Source organism: Pogoniulus pusillus, chromosome Z, assembly GCF_015220805.1.
Source record: "Pogoniulus pusillus isolate bPogPus1 chromosome Z, bPogPus1.pri, whole genome shotgun sequence".
Classification (NCBI taxonomy): Eukaryota; Metazoa; Chordata; class Aves; order Piciformes; family Lybiidae; genus Pogoniulus; species Pogoniulus pusillus.
Window position 1 is genome coordinate 7,646,751 of NC_087309.1, and position 16,455 is coordinate 7,663,205.

The 16,455-nt window shown below is 46.0% G+C and overlaps 1 protein-coding gene across 1 annotated transcript in view; it reads left to right on the forward strand.

The window, feature by feature from the left end:
- The window catches only part of C9 (complement C9), a 40,839-nt gene that overhangs the window by 8,560 nt on the left and 15,824 nt on the right, over positions 1-16,455 (forward strand). The window contains exons 3-6 of the mRNA XM_064140148.1: positions 1,945-2,092; positions 5,488-5,635; positions 11,747-11,885; positions 13,308-13,526. Coding sequence (XP_063996218.1) covers positions 1,945-2,092; positions 5,488-5,635; positions 11,747-11,885; positions 13,308-13,526 — 654 coding nt within the window. The remainder of the gene's footprint in view (positions 1-1,944; positions 2,093-5,487; positions 5,636-11,746; positions 11,886-13,307; positions 13,527-16,455) is intronic.

The window sequence follows — 16,455 nt, forward strand, 5'->3', positions numbered from 1 at the left end:
CCCTAATATACAGAGCCACTCCCCCACCCTTTCTCCCTTGCCTGTCTCTCCTGAAGAGTCTGTAGCCATTGATTACAGCACTCCAATTATGTGAGCCATCCCACCACGTTTCAGTGATGGCGACAATATCATAGTTGTCCTCCAGCACCAGAGCTTCCAGCTCCTCTTGTTTGTTACCCATACTGCGTGCATTAGTGTGCATGCACTTCAGCTGGGCTGCTGCTGTTACTCCTAGCTCTAGCCTACCATCCTCAATTCCCTTTGATTTATCTCTGGTGCTGTCATGTTTAACCCCCTCCCCCTTCCACTCTAGTTTAAAGCCCTCTCAACAAGCCCAGCCAGCTTATGTGCCAGGGTCCTTCTCCCCTTCTGTGATAGTTGTGTCCCATCTGCTGATTGCAGACCTGTGGCAAGATGAAGTTCCCCAAGATCAAAGAATCCAAAGTTATGTTGGATGCACCAACCTCTGAGCCACTTGTTCATCAAATATGCTTTCCTATTCTTCTCTGTATTCCAGCCTGTGACTGAAGGTATAGATGAAAAGATTACCTGTGCCCCTGTTCCCTCAACTGCTTTCCCCAGTGTCTTAAAGTCCCTTTTGATAGCTTTTAGCCCTCTGTTATTAATCTCATCATTCCCTGCCTGTATAACTAATAAGGGATAGTAATCAGAGGGCTGCACTACAGTAGGCAGCCTCCTGGTAACATCCCTGACCCAGGCCCCAGGGAGGCAGCAGAGCTCCCTGTGGAAGGGGTCTGGCCGGCATATGGGGCCCTCTGTTCCCTGCAGAAGGGAATCACCAATAACAATCACCCTCCTCTTTTTCTTCTGGGTACTTGTTCTGATGCGAGGGGGCAACTGATTTGTCTCAGTTGCCCTCCCAGCCGGTGATGCTTCTGCCTGCTCCAGGATCACCTCATCCTCAACCTCTAGTGCCCTATATCTGTTATGTAAGGGCAGCTTGGGATGTGAAGATGGCTGGAAGGGTTTTCCCTTGCCCCTTCTGGCAGGCACCTGCATCCATTCTTCTTGGTTGCTCTGTTCGTCTCCCTCTGGCAAGGGGGACTGCAGAGCATGTTGCTCTTTTGTACCTTCCCTTTCAGCCTTCAGGCGTTCCACCTCTCCCTTGAGTTCAGCCACCAGGTTAAGCAGACAATCAATCTGCTCACACCTAATGCAGCCATTGCCTGTGTCGAGTGCCAGGCTCCAGCACTCCTCACATCCAGACGTCTGGACGCCTGCACTCCTACAGGTGGGCTCTGTTTGGGTGCCCACAGTTTTACAAGTATTATACAGCTTGGACCTAGTTCGAACCATGTCTGCTATCCTGAAGGTCCGCTGCGAGTTGTTAGGGGTGGTGGGTTTTGTTTTTTGTTTGTTTTTTCCCAGCGGGGCTGTGCTGCGCTCAGCAGAGACAGCAGTGAGCTCCTCGTTTGAATGTGCCGCTCGCCAGGCACCGCCCTCTGACTCACCTTCCTGCGAGCACTTAGCGCCTGCTTGCCGCTCCCTGCCTCCCTCTGGGCTCCTCAGAGCGAGAGAGCCTCAAGAAAAGAGGAGAAAAAAGGCTGCGAGAAAGCGCGTTTCAGCTGAGCTAGCCTGGGTCCTGCACTCTTGCCGATTGGGTCCTCCACTAGTAAGAATGCAGATGACAACACATTGGAAGCAGCTGTGGATCTGTTAGAGAGAAAGAGGGCTCTGAAGAGGGAACTGGACAGGATGGACAGATGAGCACAGTCCAGTGCCATGAGTTTCAATAAATCCAAGTCCCAGCTTCTGCACTTTGGCCACAACAACCCCATGCTCACACTAGGAGATGTGTTTAAGGATTTTCAACTAAATATTTCAGGAATGTTGCTCCATTTCTAAGTTCAATGAGAAGTCCTTCAGTTCCAGTACTCCTCTTTTCTTTCCAAGCAATGTTAATTAAGTTATCTATGCTTGAAGTTTCGTTCTAGACATGTTCTAAGATTTGGACAGTTTGATGGAAGACCATGCCTGGAGCCCTTAGGAGATACACAAAGCTGTACAACCAGCGAAGTCTGTCCTGAAGAACCAGAACCAGACTGTGGTGCTGACTTTCAATGCAATTCTGGTAGGTTGTTTTTTTTTTATGCCATAGCAAGTTATGCAATAACTCAGGAAACAGAACAGAACTGTGAATTTTCAAAGTGATACATTGAAGGCATATGAATGAATGTGATGTGAAAGACTCATCACAAACTAACATAAATCAGGAACATTTAATGGTAATAAAAGTAGTCAAAACAGACAAGGAAAGAGGGTAAGTGAATTTCGAGTCCCAAGCTGTTGTGATTGTCATCACAGAATCACATCATCTTAGAGGTTGGAAGAGACCCCCAGAGATCATCAATTCTGGCACAGGCTGCCCAGAGAGGTTGTGGAGTCTGCTTCTCTGGAGACTTTCAAGGCCTGTCTGGATGCATTCCTCTGTGAACTGTGCTAGATTGTGTGGACCTGCCCTGGCAGGGGTTTGGACTCAATGATCTCCTTCAGTCCCTTCCAATCTTAATATCCTGTGATCCTATGAGTCCAACCCTCCTGCCAAGGAAGGATCCTCTAGGGTAGTTCACACAGGAACAAATCTGGGTAGGTTGGAAGGTCTCCAGAGAAGGAGACTCCACAACCTCTCTGGGCAGCTTGTTCCAGGGCTCTGACACTCTCACACCAAAGAAGTTTCTTCTCATGTTGATCTGAAACCTTTCCTCTTCCAGTTTGCAGCTGTTGCTCCTTGGCTTATTGCTGCTGAGCAGTGAAAAGAGCTTGGCCCCAGCCACTTGACACCCACCCCGCAGATATTTGTACACATTGACCAGATCTCCTCTCAGCCTTCTCTTCTCCAGACCAAACAGTCCCAGGGCTCTCAATCTCTCTTCATAGGGAAGATGCTCAAGATCCTCAATCATCCTTGTGGCTCTTTGCAGGACTCTTTCCAGTAGGTCCCTGTCTCTCTTCACCTCCTATAATGAGAAGTAGAAAAAAAAAATCAAAAGTACTTTTTCAATTGTGTGCTCAACTTCCTCTCTGAAATGCCTGTGCACTAACGCACACAGCATGAGGAATGAACAGAATCATAGAATCATAGGGTTGGAAGAGACCACAAGGATCATCTAGTTCCAACCCCACTGCCATGGGTAGGGACACCCTACCCTAGAGCAGGCTGGCCACAGCCTCATCCAGCCTGGCCTTAAACACCTCCAGCCATGGAGCTTCAACCACCACCCTGGGCAACCCATTCCAGGCTCTCACCACTCTCATGCTCAACAACTTTCTCCTCACATCCAGTCTGAACCTACCCACCTCGAGCTTCACTCCATTCCCCCCAGTCCTGTCACTCCCTGATATCCTGAAAAGTCCCTCCCCAGCTTTTTGTAGGCCCCCTTCAGAAACTGGAAGGCCACAAGAAGGTCACCTTGGAGCCTCCTCTTCTCCAGACTGCACAGCCCCAACTCTTTCAGTCTGTCCTCATAGCAGAGCTGCTCCAGCCCTCTGAGCATCCCAGTGGCCCTTCTCTGGACACACTCCAGCATCTCCACGTCCCTCTTGTAATGGGGGCTCCAGAACTGGATGCAGAACTCCAGGTAGGGTCTCAGCAGAGCAGAGTAGAGGGGAAGAATCACCTCCCTTGACCTGCTGTCCACACTTCTCCTGATGCAGCCCAGGATCTGGTTGACTCTCTGGGCTGCAAGTGCACACTGATGGCTCACGTTGAACTTCTCATCCACCAGCAGTAGAAACAGGAGGAACTACAGATCCATGTGCAGTGAAGAGCTACCATCTGATTGCAGTTGTGGTGGGATAGCTGACTAAAGTGACTGGGAGGCTGCCATGGATGACTACGTGTTTTTTAGTAAAGGCAGGCCAACAAGGCAAGGTTGAAGGGTTGCCCTTTCCACGAGAGAGAAACTAGAATGTATTGAGCTGTGTGCAGGGACAGATGAGAAGCAAGTTGAGAGTTTGTAGGTAAGAATTAAGGGCCAGACTAATTAAGAAGGGGCAGGGAAGGCACAGTTGTCTGTTACAGGCCACCTGATCAGGACGAAGAAGATGCCAAGGCCTTCCATGGACAGATGGAATAAACCCCACAATTACAGGCCCTAGTTCTCATAGAAGACTTCAATTACCCTGATACCACCTTGACAAGCAGTGCAGTCAGGCATGCACAGTCCAGGAGATTCCTGTAGGGCATTGACAAGGGTGGTGGAGGAGCAAACAAAGAGAGGTGTACAGCTGGACCTTGTACTGACAAACAAAGAGGGACTATTTGAGGACATGAAGGCTGTGAGAAGCTTGTGGAGTTCAGGATCATTTGAAGTAGGTCCAAAGCAACAAGCAGGATCACAATTTCAGTCTTCAGAATGATTAAATTTGGCCTCTTTAAGGAACTCTCTGGAGAAATCCCATGGGATAGAGCACTAGCATGTGGGGCAGCCCCAAACAGTTGGTTAATCCTTAAGCACCATTTTCTACAAGCTCAAGAGCACAGCACCCTGAAGAGTAAGAAATAAAGGAAAGGGAGCCAAGACCTTCATGGTTGAGCAGGGAGCTACTGAGTAATCTAAAGTGGAAAAAGGCAGTTTATAGAACATGAAAAATGAGGCTGACCACTTGTGAGGAATACAAGGATGCTGTCAGAGCACATAGAGATGGAAAAGCTAAGGCCTCTAAGAATCGAAGCTGTCAAGTGAGGTCAAGGACAAGAAGAAAGTCCTCTTCAAGTACATTGGGGGCAAAAAGATTTGAGAAAATATGGGCCCACTCTTGAATGTGGTGGGTGCCCTGGTCATGGAGGATATAGAGAAGATTGTCACTGAATGATTTATTTGCCTACTGCTAAGGCCAGCCCTCAGGAGTCCCAGACCTTCAGGACTACAGTGGAAGTCAGGAGAAAAGAAGACTTTTCCTTGGATGAAGAGAACTGAGTGATGTCCAGTGGCATAACAAGGGGCAATGGACACAAACTATAATACAGGAGACTCCTCAGAAAATAAGGAAAACTTTCCTTTACCTTGAGGATAGCAGAGCACTGGAACAGCTGCCCAGACAGATTATAAAGTTTCTGTTTCTGGAGGCTTTCAAAACTGTTTGGAACACGTTCCTGTGTGATTTAACCTAGGCAAGCCTACTTTGTTTGGGCAGCTAGACTAGATGATGTTCACAGGGCTCTTGTGACCCCCACCACTCTGTGATTCTGCAATTCTGTGACTATTTGTTCAGAGCCATTGTGTAGCCTTTAGAGGGGAGGCTGCTGATACCAACTTAATTTCCTTAGCCATTCTAGTAAACTCATAAGTACAAATAGTGGCATAGGGGTTCTTCTTGTTAGCAGGACGCAGGGTGTAGGATTTGAAATCCTTATAACAATAATAGAAATATACAATGAGGAAGATTAAAGAGTAGCTGGGGTGAAATTTAAAGTCCATTTTGGGGAAAAAACCCTACTAATTCAATGTTTAATTCTTTGATTAGGTAGATGTATAAAGCAACGACTTGTGTGTAATGTAGACAATGACTGTGGAGATTTTTCTGATGAAGATAACTGTGAAGATGACCAAAAATCACCATGCCGTAACCACGATATTGGTGTGTCTGAACTTGGCAGGACTGCAGGACAAGGGTATGTGGTGAAGTTAAAAAAAAAAAAAAAAGTAGTAGTCTAAAGGCCTTGTGAAATATCAGTGTGACTTAGTTGGGGCAATTAATCAGGCAGGGATTATAAAATATGTAATTTATTCTACTTCCATAAAACCCTGCTCACAACTGTACACTGATTAGTTACATTTGGGTTCCAATTAGGTTGGGAAAATCTTTACGAGGATGCTTATGGGCACCATAGTATTAGGAAAATCAGCAAAATTTGGAAAAGTTTAGCCACAAAATGGCTTTGCCACACTTTCAAATAGGCAGCCTGGAGACCTAGAGACAGTCCGTGCTACTAACTGCAGTCAAGTAGAAATTTCAAGATAGTCCCTGGCTCTTTTGTGGAAGCATTGGAACTGTTTGGCTGTTGAGAGGCTTCTAGATCTTCCTAGGGTGCTGGGAAAGATGTAGACAATCTCTGAGCTGACCCTGGTTCCTCTTGGCACAGAGGTTTGCAGAGGTGCAGGCAGGATCTCTTGCAGATGTGCAGAGAGCACCGTGTGTTGCAGACGGGGATTCTCAGTGCCTACCCCTGTTTGGCAGAGGAGAGAAATTAATTGGGGCAATATAATTTTATATAAAAATATAGATTTATTAAATTCAATATTTTGAACTCTTGCCACTCCCAACCACTGTATTAATGTTCAATACATGGTTATGAAACAATTTAGGATAAAATATGTACAGGGATTTGTTCTTTAACTAGCAAACATTCAAACTATAAACAGAGAGGAGTTTTCCCCATGGCTTAATGCCGCTTGAGGTCATATGCTATTTGCCCACCAGGGCAGGCTGAAACTCTTTCTGCTCTATGGCAGAGGCAACTTATATTACAGAGGTATTCAAGCTTTTAATCACAATTCTTATTAATTATTAATCACCCTCCGGGGCTGTGTCACAGCCTGTGCCTAATGTCCAGTTCTCCAGGATCTCTGCCTGTGGACTTGGAGGCTGGAATCTTCCCAGCTTGAGGGGAGAGGATAAATCTTCCCAGTCTCTGGGGATATAGGTTTTCTCTAACCATTGTTCTCCTGGTGAGGGGCCATCTCTGCCTTTGGTGCTCCTGGCTTCTTCTAGAGGCTTTGTCCAGGGATTCTGAGCAGGCAAAGGTAGGCAGTGGGCATGCAAAGTGTGCACGGCTGCTGGGAGTCTGAGGTCTGTAGGTAAATGCAATGCAGGATCTGATCCTGGCAGCAATAGCGTGCAGATGTGCACAGCTGGCTTAGGAGGCTATAGGCTCCTTATATATATACATGTGTGCAGGCTTAAATGAGCTCTGCAAGAAAGATATGCAGGTAGGTGAGCTACGAATGAGTCAAAGCATGAGGGTCTGAGCCTCTGAGCATTGGAGCTATGCAATGGCATCCGAGCGTGGGGGTCTGAGTGGCTGAGCACTGAGAGTGAAGGTCAGAGCACATGTCTGAGCTGTGCAGATGAGACAGAGCTGAGCTATTCAGGGTCCGAGCACATTGTTTATCTGTGCACCCCTATTTATTGACTGTAGGCCGAGATTAATGGCCTCTTTGGCCACTAGAATGACCAATCAGGTTGGCAGTCAGCCAAACCTTACCACAATAGGCAGAATCTCTTGCCTGGACTTTCCTAAATATGGGGATCACATGGGTTTACCCCAGGGAGACACGAGCTGGGTGTGTGGGGCTTACACAACTTGTTTACAACCAGGGGTCCTGGCAGAAAAACATGTCCAGGCAAGCAAGGTCCTCCATGACACCATGTTAGTGGCATTTCTTGCCACATTGTGAGGCACTTAAATGCCTTATCCTGGGAAACTTGAGGCACTTAAATTTCCAGGTAGTTCAAGCACAAAACATCAGGGCTAAGCTTGTCTGAAGCATAAGGCAGAGTTGAACATATTGTTCAAGAGCAGTGAGGCAGAATCAGCTCCATGAGGCAGAAGCTGATCTGTGAGGTAGAGGCAGTGAGACAGAAGCAGCCAGGCGGGAGCAAGATCAGCTGCTTGCAACTTAGATCCATTTATGTTATTTGCCCGAGTGCAAAGGCTCCTTTGGCCACAGAGATTCACCAACCAAAACGGCATTTGCAAAACTGACCATACTAGGTGCAACCAGGGCTTGCTCACCCTTATTTGAGCAAGACTCCAACAAATGCCTAAACACCTGTGGATACCTGTTTATCACTTTGGGAGGAGACATAACGGCCCAAGCCTTTTGTTTTCCTCCCACCCTTGCTTCCCCCGTCAGCAGAACAATGGGGCAAGCCAGGACATCTAATAGACCTATTAGCCTTCCAGGACACTACAACTGCCTCCAAAGCTGTATGAAAACACTGGGGCACACTGGTACTAACAAAAGTGGCAGCTGAATTGTGTCCACATTTATATTCAAAAATGCTACATAGCTTTTGGAAGAACACCTAAATGCTGTTCTGTGTTCTATAGTTGGAAAAGATCAAGTATTTCCACAGACAGCAAAATCAGTCACAATGTTAATGAACAGAATCATATAAAGAAGTGACAGGAATGTGCTTACAACATTTATTATTTAAATGTAAACCTTGTAGCTATGTTTCAAACGATTTTTCATATTGACTCAGTCATTTTTAATTGCTTTACTAGCATGCATAAGTAAAAGGAGGGAAATAGGTCTTATTTATACAATGCAATGTCTCACTACCACAACATTCTGGCTATAGGGCGGCTTTTCCTGCAATGAATCTCACAGATCTTCATTCCTTACAGTGGTTTTAATCTAAGTTAAAATTAAGAAGTGTGATATATTGCTTATTTACAAATCTAGTGTAGGGCACCTACCTAAATCGGAGCAAGCAAAAATGAAAGTATGCTACAGCACCACCTTGTGCTTAAAGGATGCAACCTTTTAATTAGTTTTCATGGTGCTGTTTACTGTATGAAAGCAAATATTGTGCCCTTGTACCATGGACAAATAAGCCAGAGATATAGGCATTTAATAATCTTAGGCATCAAGTTTGTTGATGACACCAAGCTGTGTGGTGCAGCAGACACACTGGAGGGAAGGGATGACAGTCACAGGGACCTGGACAGGCTGGAGAGGTGAGCATAAGCCAACTTCATAAGGTTCAGCAGACCAAGTGCAAGGTCCTGCATCTGGTTCGAGGCAATCCCAAGCACAACTACAGGCTAGGCAGGGTCTGGCTCTGACCAGAGTGCAGTAGAGGGAAAGAATCACCTTTCTCACCCTGCTGGCCACACTTCTCCTGATGCAGCCCAGGCTCTGGTTGGCCCTCTGGGCTGCAAGTGCACACTGCTGGCTCACGTTGAGCTTCTTGTCCCCCAGCACCTCCAAGTCTCTCACCTCAGGGCTGCTCTCCAGCCAGTCACTGCCCAGCCTGTATTTATGCTTGACAGTACATTGTGCTTTTCCAAGCTTCACCATATTGGGTGAAACCAGGGCTTTTGTTTTCCTTTCCTGTGGTTGCTTCCTCCAGCAGAGAAGGAGAGGGAACAGGGAAATATGTCTGCACAAGCCAGAGCCTTTAGACTCAGTGGCTCCAGGTCTTTTGTCCTCTTTCCTGTGGTTGTTTCTCCCCACAGCAAAAGGCACAGAGATCAGAAAAACATGTCTGGGCAAGCCCATTTTTGGCCTATCAGGCCTACCACAACAGGGCGTTGTGCTAAAATTTGAATAATTCCCTTGCAGTAAACAAAGGCAAAACAATGCGAAATAGCTCATGAGTTAGATTTATCAGATTGGACCAGAGCAGAGAGAAAATGGGAAGATGGGGGAAAAGTAGTGAGAGAAAGAAGGGGTGTGTGAGTGCCTCAAAGAACAAAGGAAAGAATATCACCATTCTCTGGATTAAGTTTGTAGAATTACATAGGAACAGTTCTGAGTTTGTGATGGCAGGTGAACATCGTGAAAAGGAGGGCTCTCTGCAGCAGTGGCAGAACAAAGTGGCATGGAGCCAGGTAGAGTAATGTGGGCAGAGGAAGCTGCCCAAGCTGTGTAGGCAGCATGGACCAGAGCAGTGGTGGGAGCTGATATGGGATGGACTGCCACAGAACTGGCAGGTGGCTCAGGCAGTGCAGAGCACTGTGGAGTGGCACAGTGTGGGGCAGCAGTGTAGGCTCAGTTGCAGGAAGCTCTTGGCCTCTGCACACATGTGGCCTCTCAGAAGTTGCCATTCCCCTATTACTCCTGGTGGGACAGGGGCTGTGCCTCCATAGAATCATAGAATCAACCAGATCTGTGCAGTGCAGAGTGCAGTCAGCATCTGTGGCCATGGCCTGATAGCATGACTTAAAAGGATTGCAACAGTGTCACTGCAAAGCCAATATGCTCCAGCCTTTATTAGATAGAGAGGGGAATATAGTGACAAAGGATGAGGAAAAGGCAGAGCTGCTTAACACCTTTTTTGCCTCAGTCCTCAATAGTGGGACAGGTTGTCTCCAGGACAGCTGGTTGGAAGAGACTTCCAAGATCATCCACTCCAACCTAGCACCCAGCCCTAGCCACTCAACTAGACCATGGCACCAAGTGCCTCATCCAGGCTTTTCTTGAACACCTCCAGGGACGGTGCCTCCACCACCTCCCTGGGCAGCCCATTCCAATGCCAATCACTCTCTCTGGGAAGAACTTCTTCCTAACATGCAGCCTATACCTACCCTGGCACAACTTGAGACTGTGTCCCCTTGTTCTGTTGCTGGTTGCCTGGGAGAAGAGGCCACCCCCCACCTGGCTACAACCTCCCTTTAGTTAGTTGTAGACAGCAATGACATCTATCCTGAGCCTCCTCTTCTCTAGGCTAAACACCCCAGCTCCCTCAGCCTCCCCTCATAGGGTTTGTGTTCCAGGCCCCTCACCAGCTTTGTTGCTCTTCTCTGGACACGCTTCAGCACCTCAACATCCCTCCTGAACTGAGGAGCCCACAACTGGACACTTGTTGTGAAGGAGTTTCGTTTGGGTTTAGGAGATTAAATATGACGCCAAATTTAATAGGGTTTAAATAATTTAACATTATATACAAAGAGAATTTCCCCCCGCCCCCCCCCCCCCCCCCCAAAACTTACATACAGTTAACCTACACAAGTTCTTTGTATGCAGTTGTGACATTATTTTACAGAATGTCTATTTAAAGCAGGAATCAGGAATTTAGTGGAGGTTTAGAAAGGTTTTGGATAGAGAGAGTCTTGTGGCATAAAGTGCCACTGGTAAAGTCACTGAGAGTCTATGCTGCTCAAATTGAGATCGCTCAGTTACTCACTGGCTGGAGTCACAGTCTCGGTGATCTCAAATATGTGTAGCAAAAGCCACGTTGTTGGCCCTCGTGGGTCTGAATAGTTCAGTTCAGGGATTATTGAGGCGCACTGTCTGAGGGCTCCACAGGCACAATTGAGCTGGGAACGACAGGCTGGAGCGGCAGCTGGCCAGGAGCACCTTGGTCGGTTCCTCCTGGGCCGGTGCGAAGTGCCATGGGCTGGAATCATGCAGCAGCAGTGATGGCCCCAAAGGCGACAAAGAGGCTGGAAGTGGTGGGTAGAGGAGGGTGGCAGGAACACTGAATTGCCCTTTTTATGAGATATGGGCCCGAGATTGATGGTCCTTGGCCACAATTCTATCCAAAAAGAGTCTGGTAGCAGGCCAAAACATACCAAATAAGGTGAAATCCACGGGTCTGGTACCCCCAAATATGGAGAGGGCTCAGGTGGACCCACACCCTAGGTGAGTGAGCTTATGCAACCTGTTTACCTCAACCTCACAAGCAGGACAGGTCAGACTTGAAGGCACCAGGCTTATTGTACTCCTTTGTCCCCCTTAATTTGCTTTCCCCTGATTTGGGCAGGACAACACCTTTCGGGGGTACAACATGTCCAGGCAAGAATAGAGTTGTAAACATGGCCATTTGGGCCTGTGTGGCCCTCCACCACAATACAGTACTCAAGGTGTGGCCTGACCAGTATTGAGATGTGTCAAACTGTCAAACTGCTGTGAATGAAGCAAGATTCAGTGCCACAGTCTCCATTTCTTAAAGAATCTGACTCTTCCAGTCATAATAGTGTTGTATACAGACTGCCAATTCTAACACTTCCTTTTTTCCAACTGCAACCTCTCCTGTATGTCTGTTGTAGAATTAATGTCTTAGGGATGCAGCCAATGGCCAGCCCATTTGACAATGAGTTTTTCAATGGTCTTTGTGAACGGGTGCGCGATGGAAACACACGGACCTACTATCGCAAGCCATGGAATGTGGGTGTTCTTGTTTATGATGTAAGTATAAGACCTTCTCTGGAGACTAGGATGTGTTTAAGTGAGAGATGAATCCTGACCTTCTCTTGCAAGGTTCAGTATGTTTCCTAAGTCCCACAGCAGCAGCTTTTTAGCGTCAAGCTATCAATAAAGTCCAGAGGAAAATGGGTTATTGCAGAATCACAGAATTAACCAGGTTGGAAGAGACCCTTGAGATCATGGAGCCCAACCTATCACTTAATACCTTCTAATTAACTAAATCATGCCACTAAGTCTCCTTTTAAACACGTCCAGGGACAAGACTCCACCACCTTCCTGGGCAGCCGATTCCAATGCCAATCACTCTCTCTGTGAAGAACTTCTTCCTAACCTCCAGCTTAAATCTGCCCTGGTGCAGCTTGAGGTTGTGTCACAGAATCATAGAATCATAAAATCAACTGAGTTGGAAGAGACCTCCAAGATCATCCAGTCCAACCTATCACCCAGCCCTGTCCAATCATCTAGACCATGGCACTAAGTGCCCCATCCACTCTTTTTCTGAACGCCTCCAGGGACTGCAGCTCCTCTTGTTCTGTCACAGAGCTGCCTGGGAGAAGAGACCAACTCCCGTCATCGTTATCATTTGCTTTAGCAGTTAATGTCAGTTCCCATGTATTCATTTCTGCACCTGTGCCTAGTAAATGGAAGTCTTTCTGGAATGTTTACAGAATGAGCAGTTGAGATAAACAGCAGTACAGAAAGAACTGTGACATCCAGCTTTTACTGGGTAGAGCAAGAACCAAGATAGTTTTGCAAGGACACACACACACACACAAAAATGTTTTTCCTAACACTGCAAGTAAAAGTTTTATAGCATAAAGGCAGTTTAAACCAGATCCTGGCCAAAACGGGTAAATTTGACTCCGAGATCATTGTTCATACTTGGTTTTGATGCATAACCATTTTATGTTATTAAAACTCTATGTTCTGCTAAATTACACAAAAGTAAGCAATGCTGAAATAGACATTCTGAATTAGCTACTGTCTGCTATAAGAGGAGAAAGAAAAAAAATCATAGTTTTGGTCCATTTCAGACATTGGGACTTATTAACACATCTTGTCTGTGATCTGGGAAGGAGTTGGAGGCTACTACTCTTTACATGTGAAGGAACTGTTGACACACATAAAATTCCTTTGACAGTCTTACAGGCTGAGATTTATCACTTGCTGAAATATTCTCACTGCAGTTTTCTGTTGAGTTTTGAACACGGAGCTGATCCAGATCAGGTGGTTTGGGAAGGGGGTGATGTTTCCATTTGTGTTCTTCCAAGAGGAGAACAAGTTGTATCAGAAAGGAGTACTGAACTATGTAAAGCAGACAACTTTGAAGTGATGCATAGCATTTTTTTTCCTATTGCTGCCTAGTTTGTATTCTCAAGTAACCTTTTTGTTATTGTTTCTAAGACAAAAGCAGATAAAACCTTCACATCTCTGTTCTACCATGACCGGGCAAGAATGTTCCGAGAGGTTTACAAAGAAAAGCAAAGTAACTTTAATGTTGACTTTTCTTTGAAATACATACCAACTGAAGGAGCTGACAAAGTTGGAGTAGAAGGAAACATTGGAGCTTACTATAACAAGAATTCAAGTTTAACTACTATCCTGGATACGAGCTCAGAAAAGGTAAGTTTAATTGGTGTACAGGGTTTACTGTGACTATTTGAGAAACAGTAAAACTTACACAATGTTGGAATAACATAGTATTAATTTTTTTGAAGTACTCTGTTTGTCTGCTGATTCTTTTTGATTTATTCCAATACTATCAGTACTAGGGTGAGGATTGCAGAGGTAACTAATGGGTAACCAAGTGTAGCTTCAGTTTTACGTTATTTACCCTTGACTACCATAGAATCACAGAATCAACCAGGTTGAAGAGACCTCCAACATCATCCACTCCAACCTATCACACAGCCCTAGAAAATTAAGTAGACCATGGCACCAAGTGCCTCACCCAGGCTTCTCTTGAACACCCCCAGGGACGGTGACTCCACCACTTCCTTGGGCAGCCCATTCCAATGCCAATCACTCTCTGTGGCAACAATTTCTTCCCAACATCCAGCCTATACCCACCCCAGCACAACTTGAGACTGTGTCATCTTGTTCTGTTGTTGCTTGCCTGGCAGAAGAGACCAACCCCCACCTGGCTACAGCCTCCCTTCAGGTAGTTGTAGACAGCAATGAGCTCTGCCTTGAGCCTCCTCTTCTCCAGGCTGCACACCTCCAGCTCCCTCAGCCTCTCCTCATAGAATTTGTGTTCCAGGATCCTCACCAGCTTTGTCGCCCTTCTCTGGACATGTTCCAGTATCTCAACATCTCTCTTGAACTGGGTAGCCCAGAATTATACACAGCACTCCAGGTGTAGCCTGACCTGTGTTGAGAACAGGGGAAGAATAACCTCTCTAGTCCTACTGGCCACACTGTTCCTGATGCAGGCCAGGATGCCATTGGCTCTCTTGGCCACTATCAACTTCTATCGTCTTTAACAGAGGCCTAATGTTAGAAACAGGCAAAGATCTTGGATCTCATCTCGAGTGGAAAGCAGTTCTGATCTAGAGGGAAAATTAGGTCAAGTTCTGGGATACAAGTTGCTACTGAGTAGGCCTACACTAGGGAAATACAAAATAAACATATAAACATATAGAAAAATAACTATAAAAAATAAACATATAGAAAAATAGTTGGAACATCAGATCTCAGCAGTTCAGGAACACTTTTACTAGTAAGCTAGCCTGGGCTGCAAGGAACATGTATTAGCACCAGCACACTGTCATCCCTAGTTTTACTAGCACACTGCCACGATTTCAATCCATGCCAGCTCATATCCCCTCATAATCAACATCCACCCTGTGGTCCTCTGCAGTACCTTTGAAGGGAATGTTCTCAGTTGGCAGTCTGAAGAAAGCAAACTGCACACAAACCATATGATTCTATCTGCCATTTGAAAGAGAGGAAGGGCCCTACCCCATTTTATTTATCTGTAAAGAAGTAGCTTTAGCATCTAGAGAGGTCAAAGAGAGAAAAAACACAAAATCTAATACTAGACAAGGCCTATTTCAGCAGCAGGGTGCTAGCAGAATTGACTGTCTGGGCCATACACACTTTCCTACCATACATGCCAAAGTCAGGCCATCACATACAAGGTACATTAACTTCTCAGAATCACAGAATTACAGAACCTTAGAGGTTGGAAGAGACCTCCAGAGATCATCAAGTTCAATGCCCCTGCCAAAGCAGGATTCCATAGGGTAGTTTCAGGTGGGTTTGGAAAGTCTCCAGAGAAGGTGACTTCACAGCCTCTGTGGGCAGCCTGCGCCAGGGCTCTGGCACCCTCACACCAAAGAAGTTCCTCCTCATGTTGACCTGAAACCTTCTCTTCCACCTTGTAGCTGTTGTTCCTTGGCTTATTGCTGCTGACCAGCCAAAAAATATTGGCCCCAGCCACTTGACATCCACCCCTCAGATATTTGTAAACATGGATCAGATCTCCTCTCAGCCTTCTCTTCTCCAGACTGAACAGCCCCAGGGCTTTCAGTCTGTCCTCATAGGGGAGATGCTCAAATCCACCAGTCATTTTTGTGCTTTTCTGCTGGACTTTTTCCAGTAAGTCCCTGCTCCTCTTGAACTGTGGACACAGTATTCCAGGTGTGGTCTCAGTAGGGCACAGTAGATGGGGAGAAGAACCTGCCTGGATCTTCACAGTACTGAAATGTACCATATGCAAGGAAAAAAACATCTGCTTCAACTAATTCAATAGTTCAAGTTTGTTGTCAGCTTCATTGTTTAGGACCCCTTCAAAGATGTCAAGATCAAATTAATATTAAGGAAATCTTTTCTAAATGATTAATTAAATTGATGCTGGAGAGAAAGATTTGTACTATCAAGTGAAGCTGTCATACAGCACTGATTTTGTATTGGTATGAGGTTTCTTGGGACAGAAATGGATGATTTAAATCTCAAAGCATTCATCTCCATAGATCCTAAAGATCAACTTCTGTAGCTCAGGGCATATTACAGGCTGCTTATAGTCTAGTGGTTTGTGACAGGAGATGTGGCCTCAAAGATTTGATTGGAGAACACTTCAGAAAGTAGCTAATGATCTGTTCAAGAGTAGTTTAAGATCTTTCAATGGTGCCAGCTAATGTGATGACCGGTTGCTAAACCACTTTTAGTACCTCCTATTGGGCACTACGGTTAAGGAAGTAATAAGTGCTACAGAGAATAATGAGATTTTAAAGTCGTTTGTTTAGAATCATAGAATCAGTCAGGTTTGGAAGGGACCACAAGGATTATCTTCTTCCAGCCCCACTGACATGGGCAGGGACACCCTACCCTACAGCAGGCTGGCCACGGCCTCATCCAGCCTGGCCTCAAACACCTCCAGGGATGGGGCCTCAACCACCTCCCTGGGCAACCCATTCCAGACTCTCACCACTCTCATGGTTTACTTAGAGTCTTAAGTGCAACTATTAAAGGAGATGTTGTGTGTGATTGCCAGCAGCTGGGTCATGGTTCAGATTACAATATGAAACTATCTGCAGTGCAATTTATGCAA